Below are 19,529 nucleotides of genomic sequence, written 5' to 3' on the forward strand. Positions count from 1 at the left end.
TACTCACTTTGAGGGTTAAGATACGGATGCCCACATTTTCTTCCTCATTGGTGTATTTAAGTGCCCTCTCTCCAGGTCTAGCTGAAGTTGTGGGGGGGAGGGCCCATCATTCAACCTTTCTGTGCATGTAGGAACACCAGCATAACCGAAGTGCAAGAGTGAGCGCTTGGTACCTAAGTACGCCGGCCGTTTGATTGTTGCACACCCCATAGCATACAACTCTTTGGCGTATAACACTTAATAAATACAACATAAAATAGTAATACTAATATGCAACACTTTTGAACAAATTAATTGCATGGAAGTGAAATATGGAGCCACTAGTAGAGTGTGATTCTCTTCATTGTGTGCCGCACACTCCATACCCTACTCATCCGCGGGATGGCAGTTGGCAGCGCCCTGTGACTGGGCGTGCTTGACTTGCCAAGGCCTTTTGTCAAACCCCAAGGCCATACAAACTCCAGCTAATGAATTCAATGTGAATAAAAGCCTTGGTCTCGGCCCTTCCTATGATTCTCTATCATTAGGGCCTTGTAGACCTCATCGTCCTTTGCGCCCAGTCCTTCACGGCCCTTACTCATTGTCTCATGTTTAGCTAATTAGAGCCTTGAAGTCCTCTGGGCATTGAGTGGGTACGACTACCACAAAGAAAAAAACAAACTTTGTGAAATGTATACAATATGGCCACTTCACACCACAGAGCTTCTTAATTAGCCATCCCAATTAGAACCAGAGCGGGATGTGCTGTTCTGTAAGGAAGGCGGAAATCAATGGAGACATTCATGTTATAAGAAGCACAAACGTTGCCCAGACGGATATGGCGCCTGTTGAAGAGGCGGGAAGAGCAAAGCTGTGGCCAACTCTTGAGAGAAGGGAGAAACTCTTTCGGCAACTCATGGATCCAGCGGTCAAGTACAGACCCCTGAAAGAAAGGAGACAATAAGTAAGGCCCACACAGTACAAAGCAGTAAGCAAAGCACAGTGCTGCGTCAGCTGGAGGCATGAGGCGGAAGTAGAATCATAATGAAGCTCTGAGCACGGGGCCAGTGGCCCCACCGCAAAAACGACCCTCTACACACATGAAGCGCAGGCCGAAAAGTTGACTAGTTCCCTGTCTGTGCCACTAGGAAGTACAGGTGCTATTGCTTTGCAATCGCAGTCTGCTGCTTTACTCGCAAGGAGACAAAGAAGGCTCAACTCAGCGTCATGTTATAAAACAAATGCTATATATACTTTTAAATCTCCTCGGTTGTTATGGAACGTGGGGCATACCCAGGCCCCGCGGGCACTCACACCCACGCACGTATGCATACACAAGAACACACACGAGACGCGTGTTGTCAGTACGGGGTCCCGGCTCCACCTGCCGGCCGGGACCTCCTTTATTGAACATGCGCATGCGCGGCTCATAACAAGGCTCTCACATGCGCCTAATGCGTATCTATTATGCAACATCCCTCCTTTTTCCCCAAACAGTGAATAACCATAACATTAACAAACAACAGTTGCAACCTTGGAACTCCAGAACAGTTCTCGACCCGTTATGATGCGGGGTCCATGATAAAGTCCTGGAACCTCTGCGGGGGTTTCTGCCCCGCACGACTCGGGTACCTCCTGGACTCATCTCGAGGTCTCTCCGGTGTCCCTGGGACTTTGGGAGATTCTTCGTCCCTCGGCGGCGACCCTTGTCCAGGCCTGGATCTCGGTGCCTCTGGTGCCTCTGGTGGCGTGGGGGGAGGTGCGGCCTCAATCCTCTTGAAGTGGGACACGTTCCGCGTCACGGTGCCCCTGGCATTAGCTGCAGTGACCATGGACCTCTTGACATGAGTTACTCCCAGCGGCTGGGCTTTGTACGGGAGAGACAGCTTGCCCTCCGGCCTTCGGTTCCGGACCAGAACGGTATCCCCCACTGCAATAGACTTCTCGGGCAGGTTCCGGGGGGCGCTCTCCCGCTCGTTCTTGATGGCCCGCTCCACCCGTATTCGGTTATTGTCAATCACCCCAGGGCGGCGCCCCTCCATGTCCGGTAGCAGTCCTCTGGGGCACCGCTTGAATAGGGCCTCGGCCGGCGAGACCCCGGTGGACTGATGTGGTGTTGTGCGATACTCTCGCAAAAATTCGAAGAGATTTCGACGTATCTCCCCTCCCCCATCCAGCGAAATTCTGAAGACCTTGTTGAGTATCAGCATGAAACGCTCAACCTCTCCATTCGCCCTCGGCCAGAGCGGGGTGACTTTACGGTGTTGGATCCCCCTCTCCACGCAATACTGGGTGAACTGTTGCCCAGGAAATGGCAGGCCGTTGTCCGAACACAGCACAGTGGGGAACCCATGGGTGGCAAACATCTTCTCCAGGGCCAGAATGGTGTGGTCACTGGCCGTGGATTCCACCAGCTCCACCTCAGGATAGCACGACCACTGGTCGACTACTGCAAGAAAGTATAGTCCCCTGCCCGTGGAGCCGAAATCAGCATGCATTGTCCCCCATGGCTGTTCACTTCTTTGCATTGTTTCGATGGGCGGTCCTCTCTCCACAGGATTGGCCCCCTGGCACGGAATGCATGAGCGCCCAAACTCGTCCACCCTCATTTCCAGGTCCGGGAACCACATGTTACGCTCACCTGGCTCCCACAGGGGCGTCGGTCGGACCCGGACTGCTGCGGCCTCCACCCACGTGATGCGTAGTGCAGCGATGACTGACTGGATCTGCCCTCCTAATCTTGTCTGCTTGACTCATAGAAATATTCTCCTACAAGTGGAGGGATGGATTTAGCCACTTGTGGATTGAAGTGATAGCACCCCCACTGTCCTCCCCACTAATCACCTCTGAAGTGCCCTCTCAGCAATCTCACCTTATGTTTTTGAAGGATGAGCCCTCCATCCTGCGAAGAACGCAGGGGCGCGTTGATGACCAGTTACTTCACTGGCCTGAAGATATTGGAAGAGTTGTAGACGAATCCTGACTCCAAAAGGTCCTGCAAAGAGCCGTAAGTATATAGTTCGAAAGAGTTCAAAATGCCTGGAATTCACTCCTGTCCAATTCCTCTTTTTATCTTGCAGCTTTGACCCAATGAGAAGATTGACAGCTGAAAGCGCTCCGGTAAAAGTCTGTGTTACCCAACACTGTCCGGTAAATAATGCCAAGGGTTAAACTTGCTGCTTTCTCCTTTTCTTACAGGTGCGGCATAAGAAGATTGGCGTGCTGATGAATAATACCTCCGGTGGTAAAATCAGGTAAGCATATGGCAGCTAAAGAGATTGTCTCTGTCTGTTCTCTCTGCTCACCTTGTTGTTTCTTGTCCCCCTTAGGTGCCGGGATTCGGCGATGTAAAGATAGAGGTAGCGCCGAATCGAAGAGATGCTGTGTGGAACGGTGAGTATGGCGCGGCGCTGCTGCTGGCGATGCAACACATTTAAAACAAAGTCTTTCCTCTGCTTTGAAGATGCGATGAATCCGGAATCAGGTAAGAAATCAAGTAATACTCTTGTTCTAACCTTTGCTTCTTTCCTTCTTTCTAGGTGCTCCAGGTTCGAGGCGGGCGTGGCAGAAGGCTGGATGCTGCTGCTGGCACGGTGAACGTTACGCTGCTGGATGCAGAATAACGCGAAGCGTGTGCTGCTCTTCGGACGTGGTTTAAATAGCCTCCAAAGTAGTCCCAAGTAGGTATTCCTCCCTGACCACACCCGAGTAACAAAATAGTCCCTAAGGTAAAGTAGTCCCTTCCAGGCCTCACATGGGCTTGGATCTTCTTGCAGCATGGTCTGCATCAGGTAAGTGTGCACCTATGAGCCTGGCACCTATGGCGCCAGGACTGATGTCCCATATGAGCCTGGCGCCATAGGAGCCAGGACTGAACCTAGAAAGCCCCAGCAGGGGTTGCTGGGTTTTCTCAAGGCGACATGATGCCTGCTCCGGGGGCTGATGGACGTGGTCTGGATGCCCGGGGGTATGCATCATGACACCACACCTTCAATCTTAGCCGGGCCTTTGTTTTTGCAGTCCCCTTGTGGCCATGGTGGGCCAGCTGCAGCACCTTCATCACCAGGGCTCGAGGGATGACGATCTGACGCCCTCTCAATAAAAGTCTGTTGTCTGCAACTGACAGTTCATTGCGCACCCTCCACAGTGCTTGAAGGTCTTTTTGTGCTCCGATCTCCCTCCTGGCATTGTTGGAGAGGACCTCTCGCCATTCTCCGCTGCCCATGCCTTCCTTGATGACCAGGAACACCTCATCCACATTTGACGCATCCGCAAACGCCGGGCGTGCCAGGGCCACCGGCAGGGCTGCTTCTACAACATGATGCACCATCTCGATGCAGTCCACCACCTCAGCAGATTCTCGAGAGCGTCCCGCCCCTGGATGTCTGGATAGATAGTGAGCCGGGTTGTGGGTGCCTGGTCGATACTGTAGCTTGACCCCATATTCCATCACCGACAGCATCCACCTCTCGATGTGAGGCGTGTATTATAACTATTCAAAAAGGTCATAGATTGAATAATTTGAAAATAAACCAGTTTTACATCCAGGTCTACGGTAGTAGATAAGTGCTGAAGCTAGATTAATTACCTTCGTTTCAGAGTTTGCTGAAAGGCTCAATCGAATGTCAGTGCAATATCAGATGGAAAGCTACCAGGAGAAGGCCCCGCACTGAGTTTCAGTGCTGGGCTGCTGTGGATGTGCAGAAAGTAATCAGTAGAAGTTGGAGCAGCCGGTTCCAATGTGCGTCTGGAAATGTCCCTCTACTGTGCGTCACCAAAGGAGCGGCGTAAACTAGGAACCCGATCTCATACCTTAGCCTGGATTCCCAGGTATCGTTTCACCCCTCTGCCCCCCCTATTCCAGGAATGAAATAGCGGTCTGGTTGGATACACAGCATTCAAAACTAGACTAGGGGGACAGTCTTTCACCACCATTTGTTGTAAACTAGTATACAGGCCTGTGTACACGATCCAAAGTGCAGGTTTTCATTGACACAGAAGGACCACCATATATCCTAAGCCAACATCTCCCTCTTGCAGTGAAAACAGGCGAAGTTACATGACTTGGTATTGTCTCTATAAGTCCCAATGCAACAGCTCCCTCTAGCGGTGACAATAGGCGAAGCTACTCCATTGGACAAACATACATCTGGCCTTTTATTACATAGTTAGATTGTATTGTGATAACACCTCTGGCCATTCCCTGCTCATGTCTGTTTCACTCTGCTTGGTATCCCTGAGCGTCAATGCATTTAATTGCCGTCCTCTTCTCAGCCATTACATTTCTTGATCTCCTGCAATTCTCAATAGGAAGTCTGATAACTGTCCTCCAAGCCGTATTTGTAAATCCTATATAAACATCTGAATAACTTAGCGTGCACAACAAAGGCCCCCACAATTAACTCTATTGTTATGTGTGTTTCTTGACCCGTGGCCTCCGGAGCTTTTCATGCGAAACCTTCCTTGAGTGTAGTCTTTTGAGGTTGTACCAGCACACTGACTCCTCGTCATTGGGGTAGCTGGCAGAGAAGCAGAGGGAGTGGAGTTGTTAAGTCCATTTGGTGTACCGAGGCACCCTCCTGCCCCTGACGACAGGGGATGGCTGAGAAGATGCTTTGCACTCACCTTCATCTAGAGCTCTGAAAATGGGGAGGGGAATCAGATGTTTTTATGGTGATCCAAATGAAGTCCATAGGTGGCGTTTGGCTTGATTGGAGGGCAAACACGAGTCCCAATCAGGACAATATCATCCAAATGAGGGAGAGACGAGGGGCATGCTTAGGTGGCTGGCGCATTGGGGACAGTGGTCTGCTTCCTCATGTCCGAGGTCCTTTTATTGTGGCAGAGTCAGAGGCTTGTTTTGGACTCAATATTGTATGTCGAGACTGGAGGCTTCCTATAATTCAATAAACTCCTTTACTGACAACCAGCAGCAAACACCAAAAACATTTTAAAACAATAAACCAACCACGAGAAAAAAACACAAAAGACCACGATCCAAGATGGCAGTCGTGGCATGACAGCCAACCAGAGTCTTTCCCCTCCTATAAGGTACCATGCAGCTAGTCCCTCATCCTCTTATTTGCTGCTCGATGGGTTACTTGTTTCTCTTTTGTGCAAGCATTATATTTCTTATATGTCTTATGGGTATTTGATATGATGCTTACTTTTGTATTAATGAGGTTGTGTTTGTGAGCATATTTTAAAGAACTCTGTGGATCTGGTATTATAGCTATACTTTCATATGTGCAATTCTTTGCCAGATCGCTTGTTTATTTGCGCGTGTAACCTCAGCTTGCATCTTCGGCATCTGGGAGGAACGCTGCTCGCTTTCGCTGAAGTGCGCGGCTTTCCATTTGTTTTCCTTTTGGCGCAAGTCCTCACGGGAGAGGCTCGCTCCGTCATGCATTCCAGGGCGCATAGAAGAGCCATCTTGTGCCCAATCTGACTTGGTGCACCCGCGCTCGGTAACATTGTTTCCTCACTCTCTTGAATTCCTGATACTTGGTGTCCGCCGAGCACAGTTTTCTCAGCGTTTAGCTGAGCAGAAGCTGCTCGGCACCAGAGCGTAGATAAGTACCTGCAGTGTTGTTTGCGAGTCGGCCTGCTTCTAGTCCTGTTTTTTGCCCTCTTCTGTGTGGTGTGCCGGATGCCTGCTGGGGTGAGGAGCAATCTCTGCTCGAGGTGGTCCCTGTATTTCATGTGTTTAGGCAGTGTTTTGCCCCTGAGTCCCATTTGGTTGGGTTGCCTGTCATTAGCTTTGAAGTAAACCATGTCAGCTTCTAGGGGTGAGGAGCTTCAGACAGGGCGTAATGAAGGGGACATTTTAATCAGCCAAGGCTAGCTCCTCAGATGTGAATGAGGTCCCAGTTAAACATGGGGCTTCAGGACATAGGTTGGAGGATGGAGATAGTAGCTTTCGTAGAGTGGTCCAGGAGTCAGTTAACGATGCCTTGTGGGACCTTAATAATACCCTGGCTTCTGCTTTTGACCGTCTTGTGAGGGGCATAGCTGATTGTCATGCTAAAGGGTCTGCAGGTCCTTCAGAGGCTCTGGGGGCAGAAGGGGCTAAGCCTCATAAGTATATTTCTGTCACACTTTCTCCTCTTTGACTTAGACAATGCTTGTTGAGGTTCTTTGCAACTATTGCCTCTTCCTCATTCTAGCCAGAAAGGTTATAATTAGCTTGCTTCAGTATTGCCCTCTCTTGGCTCTGTCAATGATCGTTCTTGTTAACTTCTTTTAGTATTGCCCTCTTTTAGCTTTTACAATGTTGGTTATTGTTAATTTCTTTTAGTATTGTTCTCTTTTGGCTTTGGCAATTACTTTGACTTTTATAAGTACAATTATAACCTTCTTTTCTAGGATGTACGTGATCATTTCGAATACAAAAATTTTGAAGACGAAAATGTCAAATTCTAAATGTTCGTATTCGAAATAAGCACCCCACTGCTAATTGGCCTTTCTACACCACGCACCCTCTACCCCCTTACTTACCTTTTGGCAGCACACTTTGCTGTGTGCCACCGAGTACCTGCAGCGCCAGTTCCCTTCTCTTCCGTAGATGGGAACTGGCGCATCAGGGTCCTTTTCTTTTTTCAAAATGTTGTTTTGGATATAGGAGACCCCCTCGCAACTCCGATTCCATTATAGAGAACAAGGGTGCGGGGGACACCCGAGCAACCCATTCTTCCCTTGTTCGCTATAACGAAAACTGAATAGTTGAAATGTTTGGCATTTTCGGCTGTACGTAATTTTGGTAAAGCCAAAATCCGATCATTTCAACCATTTGTTTTCTTTTTACCGATATTTTCGGCCAATACCCTTTTCTATTCACAACATTCTTATTCTGCCGCTTTAACTTCTTTCATCAGTTCGGTATTCAAAATTAATCTTAGTGGCCAGCGGGCAATTATGGAGCATGCTGGGGTTTACCCAGCATTGGTGAACTCACTGATTGCTGCATACGCGGCGGCTCCCTCGGCTGCCACAGTGTCTTCTGGTTCCTCTGCCTCTCCCTGCATAGAAAACAGCTTCGACTCACTTCCGGCAGACTGCGCCAGTCGGGAAATAAGCGTTCCTTACTCCATGAACATTCCGGTACTCACCTGCCACCGGAGTACAACTTATGGGGAAAGATTTTCACTCTAACGCTTCCCAGCGCGCAACCTCTGCATTCACCGCCATCAAAGTGGGGAAAGCTTTTCACCACGCTTCCCAAAGTGCAACTTCTGCATTCAAGGTCATCAAAGATAGAGACCCTCTCATAACCATCATCTACTCTGAAGATCGTGGCGATTCCGGCATCTCTCTCCTTCTACTTCTTCTGATGCCACTGCAGCGTGGAGTCTCTGCATCCACTTCACCTTCTACTTCTCATGGCCGGCACCAGAGGGGTCTTATATATTCAAAAGTCTGATTCAGGTGTGGGTCATTAGAAACACTAGACTGCACTTTGCAGTTCAGTGCCTCTAGGTCCCTCTCCCTCGTCCAAGTACTTTGGGCATTGTGGGACTTGAAGTCCCCAATATTCAAATGATCTTTTTCTTTCAGAGTTTATATGGCACATTAGGCCATTAAGATTGTAGGCTCTATAGGAACGTTAGTGAAGGATTCTACCAGTCCCCCTGCCCTAATCCCTCTGTCCCCCATGTGATCCTCCCGCAGAACACCACCTGCAGTGTCAGGATCAGGAAGCATCTGCCTTTCCCTGGTCAAATGAGAAGAGTACCAGACCAGGTTTCTGGGAGAAACACCTCTGATTCATCAATTGGCCCCCTCCCCACCCCACGGACAAGAACGTCCTACACTTTGGAGAGCACTTTCCCAGAGGCAGAAATCTGGGAATCTTCCTTAATGAAATGTGGTAACACCCTGGGGGTTAGCTAGGGTGACGTAGCTCTCTGAGGTGCATTGGCAAGGATAGCCAATCAGAGCAGAACACGCCTGGCATTTGTCCACCCAGAAAGGGAGGCATGATACCAGGTTCTTAGTTGTATTTGAAAATCTTAAAAGTAGAAAGCTAAAACAGTGCAAATTTGAAATGCAAAAAGACAATTTCTTAAATGATAGAACTGGTACCTTTTACTAGTGGCGGAAAGGATTAAGTTCAAAACCCCCTGCATTGTCCACAAGACCTTCTGGGGCTTGGGACCCCAATACCTTCAACTCTATCTTCCTAAATATCTTTCTTCTCGAGCTCTTCGCTCAACCGCCTCCAACTTCCTCAGGGTTAGTCGCTTCTCCAAGCAGCGAGTTGGTGGCAGATCTCTTTCTTCTGCTGGGGCCTCCATCTGGAACAGCCTCCCTGCCTCAATGAAACTTGAGGAGAACCATCTCCGGTTTCGGAAGCACATCAAAACCTTACTCTTTGCTTCTGCTTTCTCTCCTCCTCTCCCCTGCTGATCTCCTGGCTGAATCCTTAACTGCACTGGTTTACCTGGCTACCCTCTGATCTCGGGCCCAGCCCCCCCACCAATTCCACACTTGCAATGCCCCCCTGGCAACTCTTGCACTCGGGTACTGTTTATGCATCCCTACAGCACTTACTAGCACTTGACTCCTGATGTCTGCACTCACCCTTGCACTTGCCACCTACTGGCTGCACTTTTATTTATTGTCTTTATTTATTTTACTGTTATCCTATGTACTCCACTGCCCCCTCCCTTTTCCTCCTGCACTTTTCCCCTTCCCTCCTCCCCTGCACTTGCACAATATCAATGTCACCTGGCCTAGTAGGATCCTTGTCTCTGTCTTTCCTCTGTTTCCCCTCCCTTGCCTCATCACGCCTTGAAACACTTGTCTATAGGCGCGTTATAAATGCCATTACATATAATATAAGTAACATAAAATTAAAATGTTAAATATGAATGGTTTTAAAGAAAAGACATTTCTTCCCTTTTAAGGCTTTAAAGGTTGACTTTACCACTACCCTGCCTCCTGACTGGTACCATTTTAGAACTTTGTAAAATGAGCTTCTTCTTTAACCGGGGATGGAAGGGGATTAACACGACCTACTTCCTTACCCTTCTCCCAAGCCCTACCCGTTCCTGGAATCCTCACCCCACCCCACCCACACTTCATTTATACAGCCTCTGGATGTTTAGTTTTAAATGAAACTTTTCTGTTTATTCTTCATTTTGAAATTACAGATCTTGTACTATGGGGAGTTTTCACTTGACATGTTGAGCATTCTGTACTGGCGGTTCTAGATTCAGAGTAATTACCTTCTTAGTATTCAATGCCACTTAAGAATTCTTGACTATAAAGGCTTGAATTATGTGAGCCACAGGAGGCACAAGCTGGACACCAAAGCACTCAGGGGTTTTCCAAGCACGCACAGCCCTAAAGGTGTTGCTAGATCTGGAAAAGATCTGGAGCTACGCTAATAGCGGGACTGTCGGGACTAGCTAGCCTTTTGGTTGTAGCCCCTGAGCTTCTATCTGGGCCGCAGAGGCGTTGCTATGGGGGGGCTGTGGGAGCTATAGCCCCTGGCCTTTTGGTTGTAGCCCCAGATAGAATCTCAGGGGCTACAACCAAAAGGCTAGCTAGCCCCGAGTTCCGACTGTCCCGGCATTAGCATAGCCCTAGACCTTTTCCAGACCTAGCAACACCCCTGATCTGGGGCTACAACCAAAGGACCATGGGCTACAGCCACCTGAGCCCTCCCCTAGCAATGCCACTGAGCACCGCCCTTTTACAATAGATAGAAGCCATTCTATCCGCGAAAGCATTCGCCTCCATTGCAAAAAAGGGAAAGAGGACTGTCTCCGATGTGAAACAAAGTGGTCTAGGGGCAGAGAGAGGAGGCTATTTAGTTGGAGAGGGAAGATGAGGAATCCGAGAAAGCAACAGATACTGAAAAACATTTGATTCACACATAGTTAATTTCAGATATCACATTAACAGGCAGGGACTTCATTCAGGGTTACTGTTCCCGAGTACTGTGTGTACTATGCAGTTCCTTATGTACACCAACTTGCAACTTAAATATGCTGATTGTAGCAGGTAGATAGACTTTTGCACCCTTTGTTGCTGAAATGGGGATACCATTTTTTTATTGATTAAGCTGTGCTTTTGCCACCCAGTCAACACTCAGGAAGATAAAAGCTGACAACCTCAGCCCATATCATACCTGTACCGTGGAGTGAGGAACACCCTCCTGCGACGAGGACCTGCTCCGCCGTTTGAAGTGGTGGGGGTGATAGATTGGAAATTTGGGGGCCCCGGAGGCCTCCTCCTCGGAGGTGTCCATGTCTGCTGCGTACTGAGACCGCTGCTGGGCACTGAGGGGACCGCCCCTGGGCAGAGGGGTAGCTCGGGCCTGCTGGGGCGGCTCCAAACTGGCGCAGTTTTCTTGGGGTGATGTGGTGATGGTAGGATGGGAGTAAACAGAAGGATGGGGAGAGGGTAAAATAAAAGACACAGAAAGAACATAGTTAACAGGACACATATGTAAATATGGGCTCCAGTGACTATAGATTGACAATGACTGAAGCATGAAGGTAATTAAGCTAGAACCAAGGTTTGATAAATGAATCTGAACACATGAAGGTCATGACACATGACTGTCTCTTTCCAGCCTGGGAGAAGCACCAGAGTGGCAGCAAATCTGAGGATTTCCCTCTAGGTCGAGAGGGCCCATCTCCACTAGCTGAGAAGCATTTTCTTCTGCTTTTCCACTGCCTCCTTGTGTGTGATTGCCTGTCCCTGCAGCATGTGTGGGCATGAAGGACAATCCTCGTTGTGTCAAGTGAAAAGGACAATATCTGACTGGCTGATATTTTAATATGGCGTTAAGTGTTAATCCGTGTTCCAGCCCTTGGAATGGGGGCTTAAGGCTATTAGCACCCCAGGTTGCCAAAGCGGTGCTAAGAAAAAAAGGATTTTCCTTCATACAATGGGACGTGTGTGGCGTCCCGTTGTACAAAGGAAAATCCTTTACAAAGATGCCCACCACGGAAAGGGTTTTTCTTCCCTTTCCATGATGGCAGTTCTGAGCAGAGCGGAAGGTGTGGCTGAAGCGGTGAGTGCTGCTGCAGCCGAAATAAGGTAAGTTGTGGAGGGGGGTAGAGCGTAATTAAAAAACAATGGGTGGGAGGGTGGGGGGAAGATGACGGCGGCCTGTACCGGCCATCAGGCGGCATGGAACGCAGTCTTTCACCAGCCGTTCAAGCCTGCATTCCTAGCCACCTGATTGGCTGGCACCCCCGCCAGACTGCTAATAAGAATTAATGCCCTTTTTCTGATGTGTGTCCTTTCATCAGCTTTACTTTCTGCATTTGAACTGTCTCAACAGGTCTTTAAATGAAATGTGGCATACCCGATTCACGCAAAGAAACTCTCCATGAAAACATTGTATTTGTGCAATCAAAAGTTAAATTAGCGCTAGCATCAACTGTGAAATATCTTGGAATATGGTTGAATCAATCACCTACAGAAAAAGACTGGAGTAACCATCTACAAGCAAAAGCTCTATCTCTAGCTAGACAAGGTCGCTATTTACATAAGAAATGTGGGAAATTTTCAATGCATATCATTCTACAGACAAAAAGTCGTGGCAATCCTCCTGTACGACAGTGAAACGATGATTAACATTAATGATATGGCAGAAACTACAGGGACTCTTTTGGAGGAAAGTGCTGTCTCTACGAGCGACACTCCCAATCGCACAGCTTAGATACGAACTGACCCTTCAATCATTAAAATCACTCAATATATGGAGAACATTTGATCTCTACAGGAAGGAAAATTCTCTCAGACACATCCATCCCGGCCCTTCATATATTCCAAGAAAAATAACTTTCATCACAAGCGACCACCCTGAAGGCATGGAAAACACATATAGACAACATCAGAACCACAGCTAACATCTCAATAGAAATGTTATGTGAACGTCCGGAAAAAGAAAAAAGAAAGATCCGGCAGAACGACTGGATCGAGACTATCGAGATGAAAGAAAAATACAAACTAAACTTGGAATGCAAATTTGACACTCACTCAACAAACTAAGATTCCCCTCCTCTCAAATCAGAGACACTTTCTTGCGGTTTCGGTTGAACCTTTTACCCACCCGAGAACATATGACAAAGAGGAAACTGCTGCCAGCAGATATGGCAAATTGCTGCTTCTGCAAACAAGAAAATGAGCTTGAAACTCTGAAGCATATCGTCATCGCTTGCCCTGCTCCGACTGAAAGAAAGACACAATTCAGAGATATTTTGTTGACCACAACAACACAACTTGACTCAGAAGATAGATGGGATAAATTCCTTCAAGCGGTCACAAAAAAGGAACTTTTTACAATTGTTCATTTTTTAAATATGGTACTGTAAGAAAACTAAAAGTAGTTATTTGTAATTTTAAGACAATTCATATGTTATCAATGAAAGATGAAAGGTTTAAAATGTAAACCAGAACATATAAAAAAGAAATAAAATGTGGCATACTAAGAGGTTCATAACTTGCATAAACAACCCCATTTGTTGTCACCATTTCTCCCAGCTCCACTGGCATGTGGATGTCCAATGACCCAGACTTGCCATCGGCCAGATCCCACATGATGTCCCCTGCCACATGGAACTTGTGGCTTGGCAGGGATTCCTTCACCCTCTCTCCTCATTTCCAGTGTTATGCTGATGACACACAGCTTCCCTTTAAGCTGCCGTCCTCTTCCTCCTCTCCTTCATCTCTCATTCCTGACTGTCTGACTGCCATTCAGGCATGGTGTGCTGATAATGATCTCTGCTTAAGACCAGTAATAATGAGATCCTTTTTATTGGGACTCCTGCCCCCTCCTTCCCTTCTACTCTCTGGCTGCCTGCCTTGGACCTCCTTCCCTCACCCTTGTGTGAGGCCAAAAATCTGGGTGTCATCCTAGGCACCTCTCTCTCCTTCTCACCTCATATTGCTGACCTTGCCAAGAAGGCCCACTTTCAACTTCCCCTCCTCAAAGACATTCTCCCTTTGCCCACCTTCCCCCAGAAGCTCAATGTCTCCAGAGCTCTGGTTCTCTCCAGGCTGGATTATTGCAACAGCCTCTTTCTCAACCTTCCTCTTTCCTCTCTCTGCCCTCTTCAACTAATTCAGAATAGGACTGCGAGACTTATCCTTGGCCTGAAGTTCTGGGACCGCTTCTCCCCAGCACCACAAACTCTCCACTGGCTCCCAGTGGTTGCCAGGATCAAATTGAAGACCCTCTGCATCATCCACAAGGCTTTCTGGGGCTTGGGACCACGCTATATCCAACTTTCCCTCCTGAAATACCTCCATGCTAGAGCACTTCGATTATCTGATTCCAACTCTCCGCAGATTAGACGTTTCTCCAAGCGTAGAGTGGGTGGAAGATCTCTTTCTTTGGCAGGAACCTCTGTCTGGAATGGCCTCCCTGCCTCTTTACGACTTGAGCTGGATCTCCTTAAGTTCCAGAAGCTTCTCAAGAACTTCATTTTCTCCTCCTCCTTCCCTCTCACTCTCCCTCGCTGCCTCCTCCTGTTGCTGCAACTGGTTGTCTGTGTCCCTTATGAGTTTTGCTGGGGCCAGGCCTTCCTTCGAACAGCCTTCCCCTTAACCCCTCTACCAGCACTTACTCACTGAGTCTGGTCCATCTGTTTCCTCGCACTACTACCCCTACGCCTGTTCCCCTGGCACATGCCCTCTAAGGCTCCCCCTAGCACCTGCTCAGCCCTTGGGCCCTGGCCTTCCTGTACTTCTCCCCCTTTCTTTCTCTATATCCTATCCCTTAGCACTGGCCTCCTCCCCCTCCCACAACACTTCTTGTAATCGCACTTGCACAATCCGAATGTCACAAGGCCTAGTAGGACCGTTGTTGTTGTTCTCTTCTGACCCCTTCCCTCTTTTGTCTTGTGGAACCTGGATACACTTTTTGCTGTATAGGCACCATACAAGTGTTCAATAAATAAATAAAAATAAGGGGCACATCCACAGCTCCCTACAGCTATAGAGCTTATAGGCATCTTTGGTACCAGTAAACGTCACCCTTTGGGCTTTCCGCTATCTACCTATCCATACATTATTTTAATTCTTTTGTTTCTCTAATACCATGCACCTGTATATCCTCATGCTCCTTTCCACACTCTCCCTACCCTTCACCTAGGGAGTCCATGCACACACACATCATGGACCCCACACTCGTCTTCTCACCTGCCTCATGCCACCAAATCGGAATCCACCTCCCCTCTGCATGGTGACACTTTGGTTTCTCAACCTGCATTCATTCCAATCCCTTTACCCTTCTCAGCTCCCACAGGAGGCATCCCCTTTTCCCCTCCAATTCCTTCTTCTCCCCCACTGAAATCCCTCTGGGACTTTGGAGTTCCCAATCTCGCAATAACAAAACTTCCTTTCTTGTCTCCCACCAACTCCACTCTAAAGTGATGGCTGTTACTGAAACCTGGATCCCTCACTTGACCCAACCATCTCTACAGACTTACACACTGACTCTGATACCTTTCCTCACTCTTCTCTACAAAAATCAGTAGTGTTGGCTGCATGATTAATAGCACAAGCCCATCTGCCTCCCTCTGATTTTCTCCCACCTTGTCTCTGACACATCAGTTTCCAACGTCTAGCTCCAGACCCGCTTAGTATTGTCTTCGTCTACTCCCCTGCCACCCTCAACCTCTTCTTTCTTGATCTTGACCACATTCTCTATAAAGCTCTTCCCAATGAAGTCCCAGTTATACCCAAGGGGACCTCAACCTACCCAACATGACAGCGGTTCACAAACTTCAGTGGCACAGTCTCTTACCATTGTCACTCACCATCCATAACCTACAGACCCAGTATTCTGGATGTTTTCTAAATCTCACATTCCTCTCCATGTCACTCAATTCTTCTGGCCCCTTTGCTGATCAGTCAGCCCTCTGATCATGATAGTCTACGTTTCACTAGTTTCTGCCCCGCCCTACATTGTCCCTGTGCCCCTTCTCAAATTCCAAAAGGAAAATTCAAACAGACTTTATGGCTCCCTACCTAGTGCGACTCAGGACTTCATGCTCTCTCCACCTCATGCAGATGCTCGATTTCCATTTCTTGAGTTCATTTTGACACTGACATCCTCCTTTGGGCACCATTACTATGCTTGACCCTTCTCTCCCCGTTTTCCACATTTGATAGTGGTCCACCCCACCCATTCAGCAACTGAGGACACATATGCGCCTTAACCTTGGACACCAACGTTAAGCGGCTCTCCTTTTCTCCTTGCTTCATACAAACAATAATTCCTTGCTCTTCCTTCTGCTTTGAACTCATACAAGACCAAATGATTGTTAGCTGACTCAGAAAAAACTAACACAGCAAACTGGCTACAATCCCCCAGCAACGGGTTTAGGAAATGTGGAGATTGCACAATGTGCAAATATGCTCATGATAAAACAAATATATTTAAGGATCTGTTTAACAACGAGATCAAGATTCAACAACCAATCAACTGCAAAACGAAATATGTTGTTTATGGCATTATCTGTGTATGCAACCTGGTTTACATAGGTAGTACCATCAGAGAACTTAGAACACGTGTCCGAGAACGGGAGCCAAGACTCGAGACTTCCTCTGTCCTGCCATTGGCAAGATAAACACCAAATGGCAAACAAAGCAGACATCAGATTTATAGGACTCCAAAAAATTACAATGGGCAGGAGAGGAGGCAAGGAGAGAAAACTACGTCAAGCAAAGGCCCAAATTATCTGTACATTTAATTGCACTGTTCGGGGCCTCAACACAGACAATGAAATGGTGTCTTTCTTATAACCATCCACCCTCCAAATTATTTTGAATAGTGTAACTAACCTATTTACATGCAACTGTGTTAAACTATAAGAAGTGCTTAGTTTCCATTGAGATTACCTACATGGAAACAATATACCCGTACTTGGAAATCACTAAGATCCATCTTAGGCTTGTCCATGACATGCTCATCCTAGATGAGATTACCCATATACATACAATACTTACACACACGAGCACAATCAGTGAACTACCAACATAGCTCTGATCGTGGACAGAAGGAAGCATCCTTGAGCCTTTATTTTATATTATGACTGCTCCTAGGAAATAGGGAGCCTAATCACTGAACTATGTACAATCAATACAAACTTGATAGTGGACAGAATAAAGTACCTTGAGCCCTTACTATGCATTAAGAGTGCTCTTAGTAAATGGGGATCGCTGCTAACACAATTCTGCACTTTTTATTGTAAGTGCCAATTAAATGGGGCAATTTTGAATTAACAGTCCTTTGATAATACATTGCGGACAGAATGAACTACCCTTGAGCCCTTAATATTCATTAAGAGTGCTCTAAGTAAATGGGGACCGCTGCTAATTTAATTGTGCATTTTTATTGCATCTGCCAACCAAATGGTAAATTGTGAATTAGCATCTCTCTGCCAATATACACTGCAGATGGCCAGTAACGTTACACAACACAGCGTCACATTAATTAATTAACAGTAGCCAGCATACAGCGGTCTGAGTTGAACTGACGGCATTGTATGCAATATGATAAGTACTAATGGCAATATTATGCAACAATGATTGAAATGAACTAAAGTCCACTAACACTTGGATTTAGCAATTTAAGAATCTAATTATTCTTCTTATCTAAATATTGATACTTCGTGATAAGCTCAACAGTCGATTAACTTAGACTTGACATTTGGGCATTGTAAGCACAGGCTGCACAGTTAACACAGCAAAGTAATTCCAAAAGATGGCACACTCCCTTGTAGTACGGCGATAGAAACAAAGTATTGAAGTATATGGACTAACTTTATACTCTTACAATTTTTTCTTTCTCTTTTGCCTCATCTATATTCAATTGTTCTCCATACCCTATGAATCCTCCCCATTACCAGCCCTTGTTTTTCTGTGATTGTCTATTGAATACGGGTGCAAATCTTATCAATAATGAATGTGATTTAATTCTCTGTCTCTCTATCAAAACCCCTTCTTTCTTCCTAAACCCTCTCTCCCCATCCGCTTATTTCTCATGTTCCTATTTTATTTATTTTTCTGTTCGGTGGTTTAACCTACAAAATGTTGAAATATGTTGATCAATGCAATCAACAATGTTGTTAATTTGTATGATTTCGAAATTGGTATATTGTCCAATTCTATCAATATTATTTATTATTATTTATTACTATTTTTTGCTATTAGTTTGCATGGATAAAGAGCGACTAGGTCCTGATTTGAAAAAGGCTTTTTAGTACAACCAAAACACGTGTCATCAACAAGGGCAACTGTAATATAATAAAACAAATACTTGTTTTTGAAATACTGGATTTGGCGCCGTCTTCTATCTGAGTATTTTGGAAGCAAGACCAAATGTTACACTAACCTTGTATCTTCTCTCCACTTACAGCATCACAAGATATACATGATCCTTAAGTCCATACTTTCCCCCACCCTTAACTCAGCTCTTTCTAATCTCACTATCAGCTGATAACTTTGCCAACTTCTTCTCTTCCAAAATCTCAAAGATATTGGACACCCTGCCATCTTCCTCCACTCTCACACTCTCCTCCCTGTCAGACTTTGCAGCCACCACTATGGCTGAGCTTGCACCTACCTTCTAGGCTGCTAACCCCTAATGTGCTTCAGGGGAACGTTTCACATGAGAAATAGTGAAGGATTGGCAACCCCTGACCTGCTCCTACCTCTCCCCTCTCTTAAACCTTTCACTTACTCTGGTGTCTTCCAAGCCGGTTTCAAGATGCCGCTTGTCCTGCCCCTTCTGAAGAAACTCACAGCTGAAACAACCTAGCCAATTATCGTCCCATGCCTTTGCTTCCTCACTATTCCAAAGTTCTCAAACAAGTGTCCTTCAACTCAGTCCCTGGTTACCTGAAGGCGAACAGAATCAATGACACCATCCAATCTGTGTTTCATAGAAGATACTCCCAGGAGACAGCGCTAAAACCACCCTTTCTAATTCCCCCAATATTGCTCACCAGTGTGATCAGTCATCTAACTTCATTGTCTTTGTAATCTCTGCTGCCTTTGACATATCCTGAACATTCCTCTGCGCACGAGTGTTGTTTGTGTTGGGGATTCTTGCTGCCATGACTGGAATTGCCTGAACTGCCAGCAAAACAAGGTTTTGTGCTCATCGACATCGTTGCAAGGAGGAAGTCGCTTTCAACTTCAAAAACTCTGCCCCCGTCGTGGAGCGATGCAGAGTCTGCAGGAGTGTTGTTTGTGTTGCTTGGGGTGCGCCTCACGGCTTCACCTAAGCAATATGGCAAGTTGTGTTAAAGCAAAGAAGATTTGCATGCCTAGTTGCACAACTGATTCGTCTCAATCTGCCAGCAGCATGGTGATATGACCTGGTGCTGATCTGGCTTGTGCAGACCCTGCTGGAGAAAGGGCAGGTGCCCGAGCTCTTACTCAGCGACAACAACGCTTCTTGGCTGCGAGAATCGGAGAGGTGTCTGGATACTGTGCGGCCCCCTTGGTAAGTAGCGTAGTGTCCCGCAAAAGGACCTGTGCTTCTGTTTCCTCTCTAACTTTTGACACTTTCCTTGACT

At 46.9% G+C, this 19,529-nt stretch overlaps 1 protein-coding gene across 3 annotated transcripts in view; it reads right to left on the reverse strand.

The window, feature by feature from the left end:
* The window catches only part of MLPH (melanophilin), a 532,938-nt gene that overhangs the window by 203,168 nt on the left and 310,241 nt on the right, over positions 1 to 19,529 (reverse strand). For all 3 annotated transcript variants that reach the window (XM_069615982.1, XM_069615981.1, XM_069615980.1), the window contains one exon: positions 11,114 to 11,334. In XM_069615982.1, coding sequence (XP_069472083.1) covers positions 11,114 to 11,334 — 221 coding nt within the window. The remainder of the gene's footprint in view (positions 1 to 11,113; positions 11,335 to 19,529) is intronic.

This window comes from Ambystoma mexicanum, chromosome 9 (assembly GCF_040938575.1).
Source record: "Ambystoma mexicanum isolate Mex_15411 chromosome 9, UKY_AmexF1_1, whole genome shotgun sequence".
Classification (NCBI taxonomy): domain Eukaryota; kingdom Metazoa; phylum Chordata; class Amphibia; order Caudata; family Ambystomatidae; genus Ambystoma; species Ambystoma mexicanum.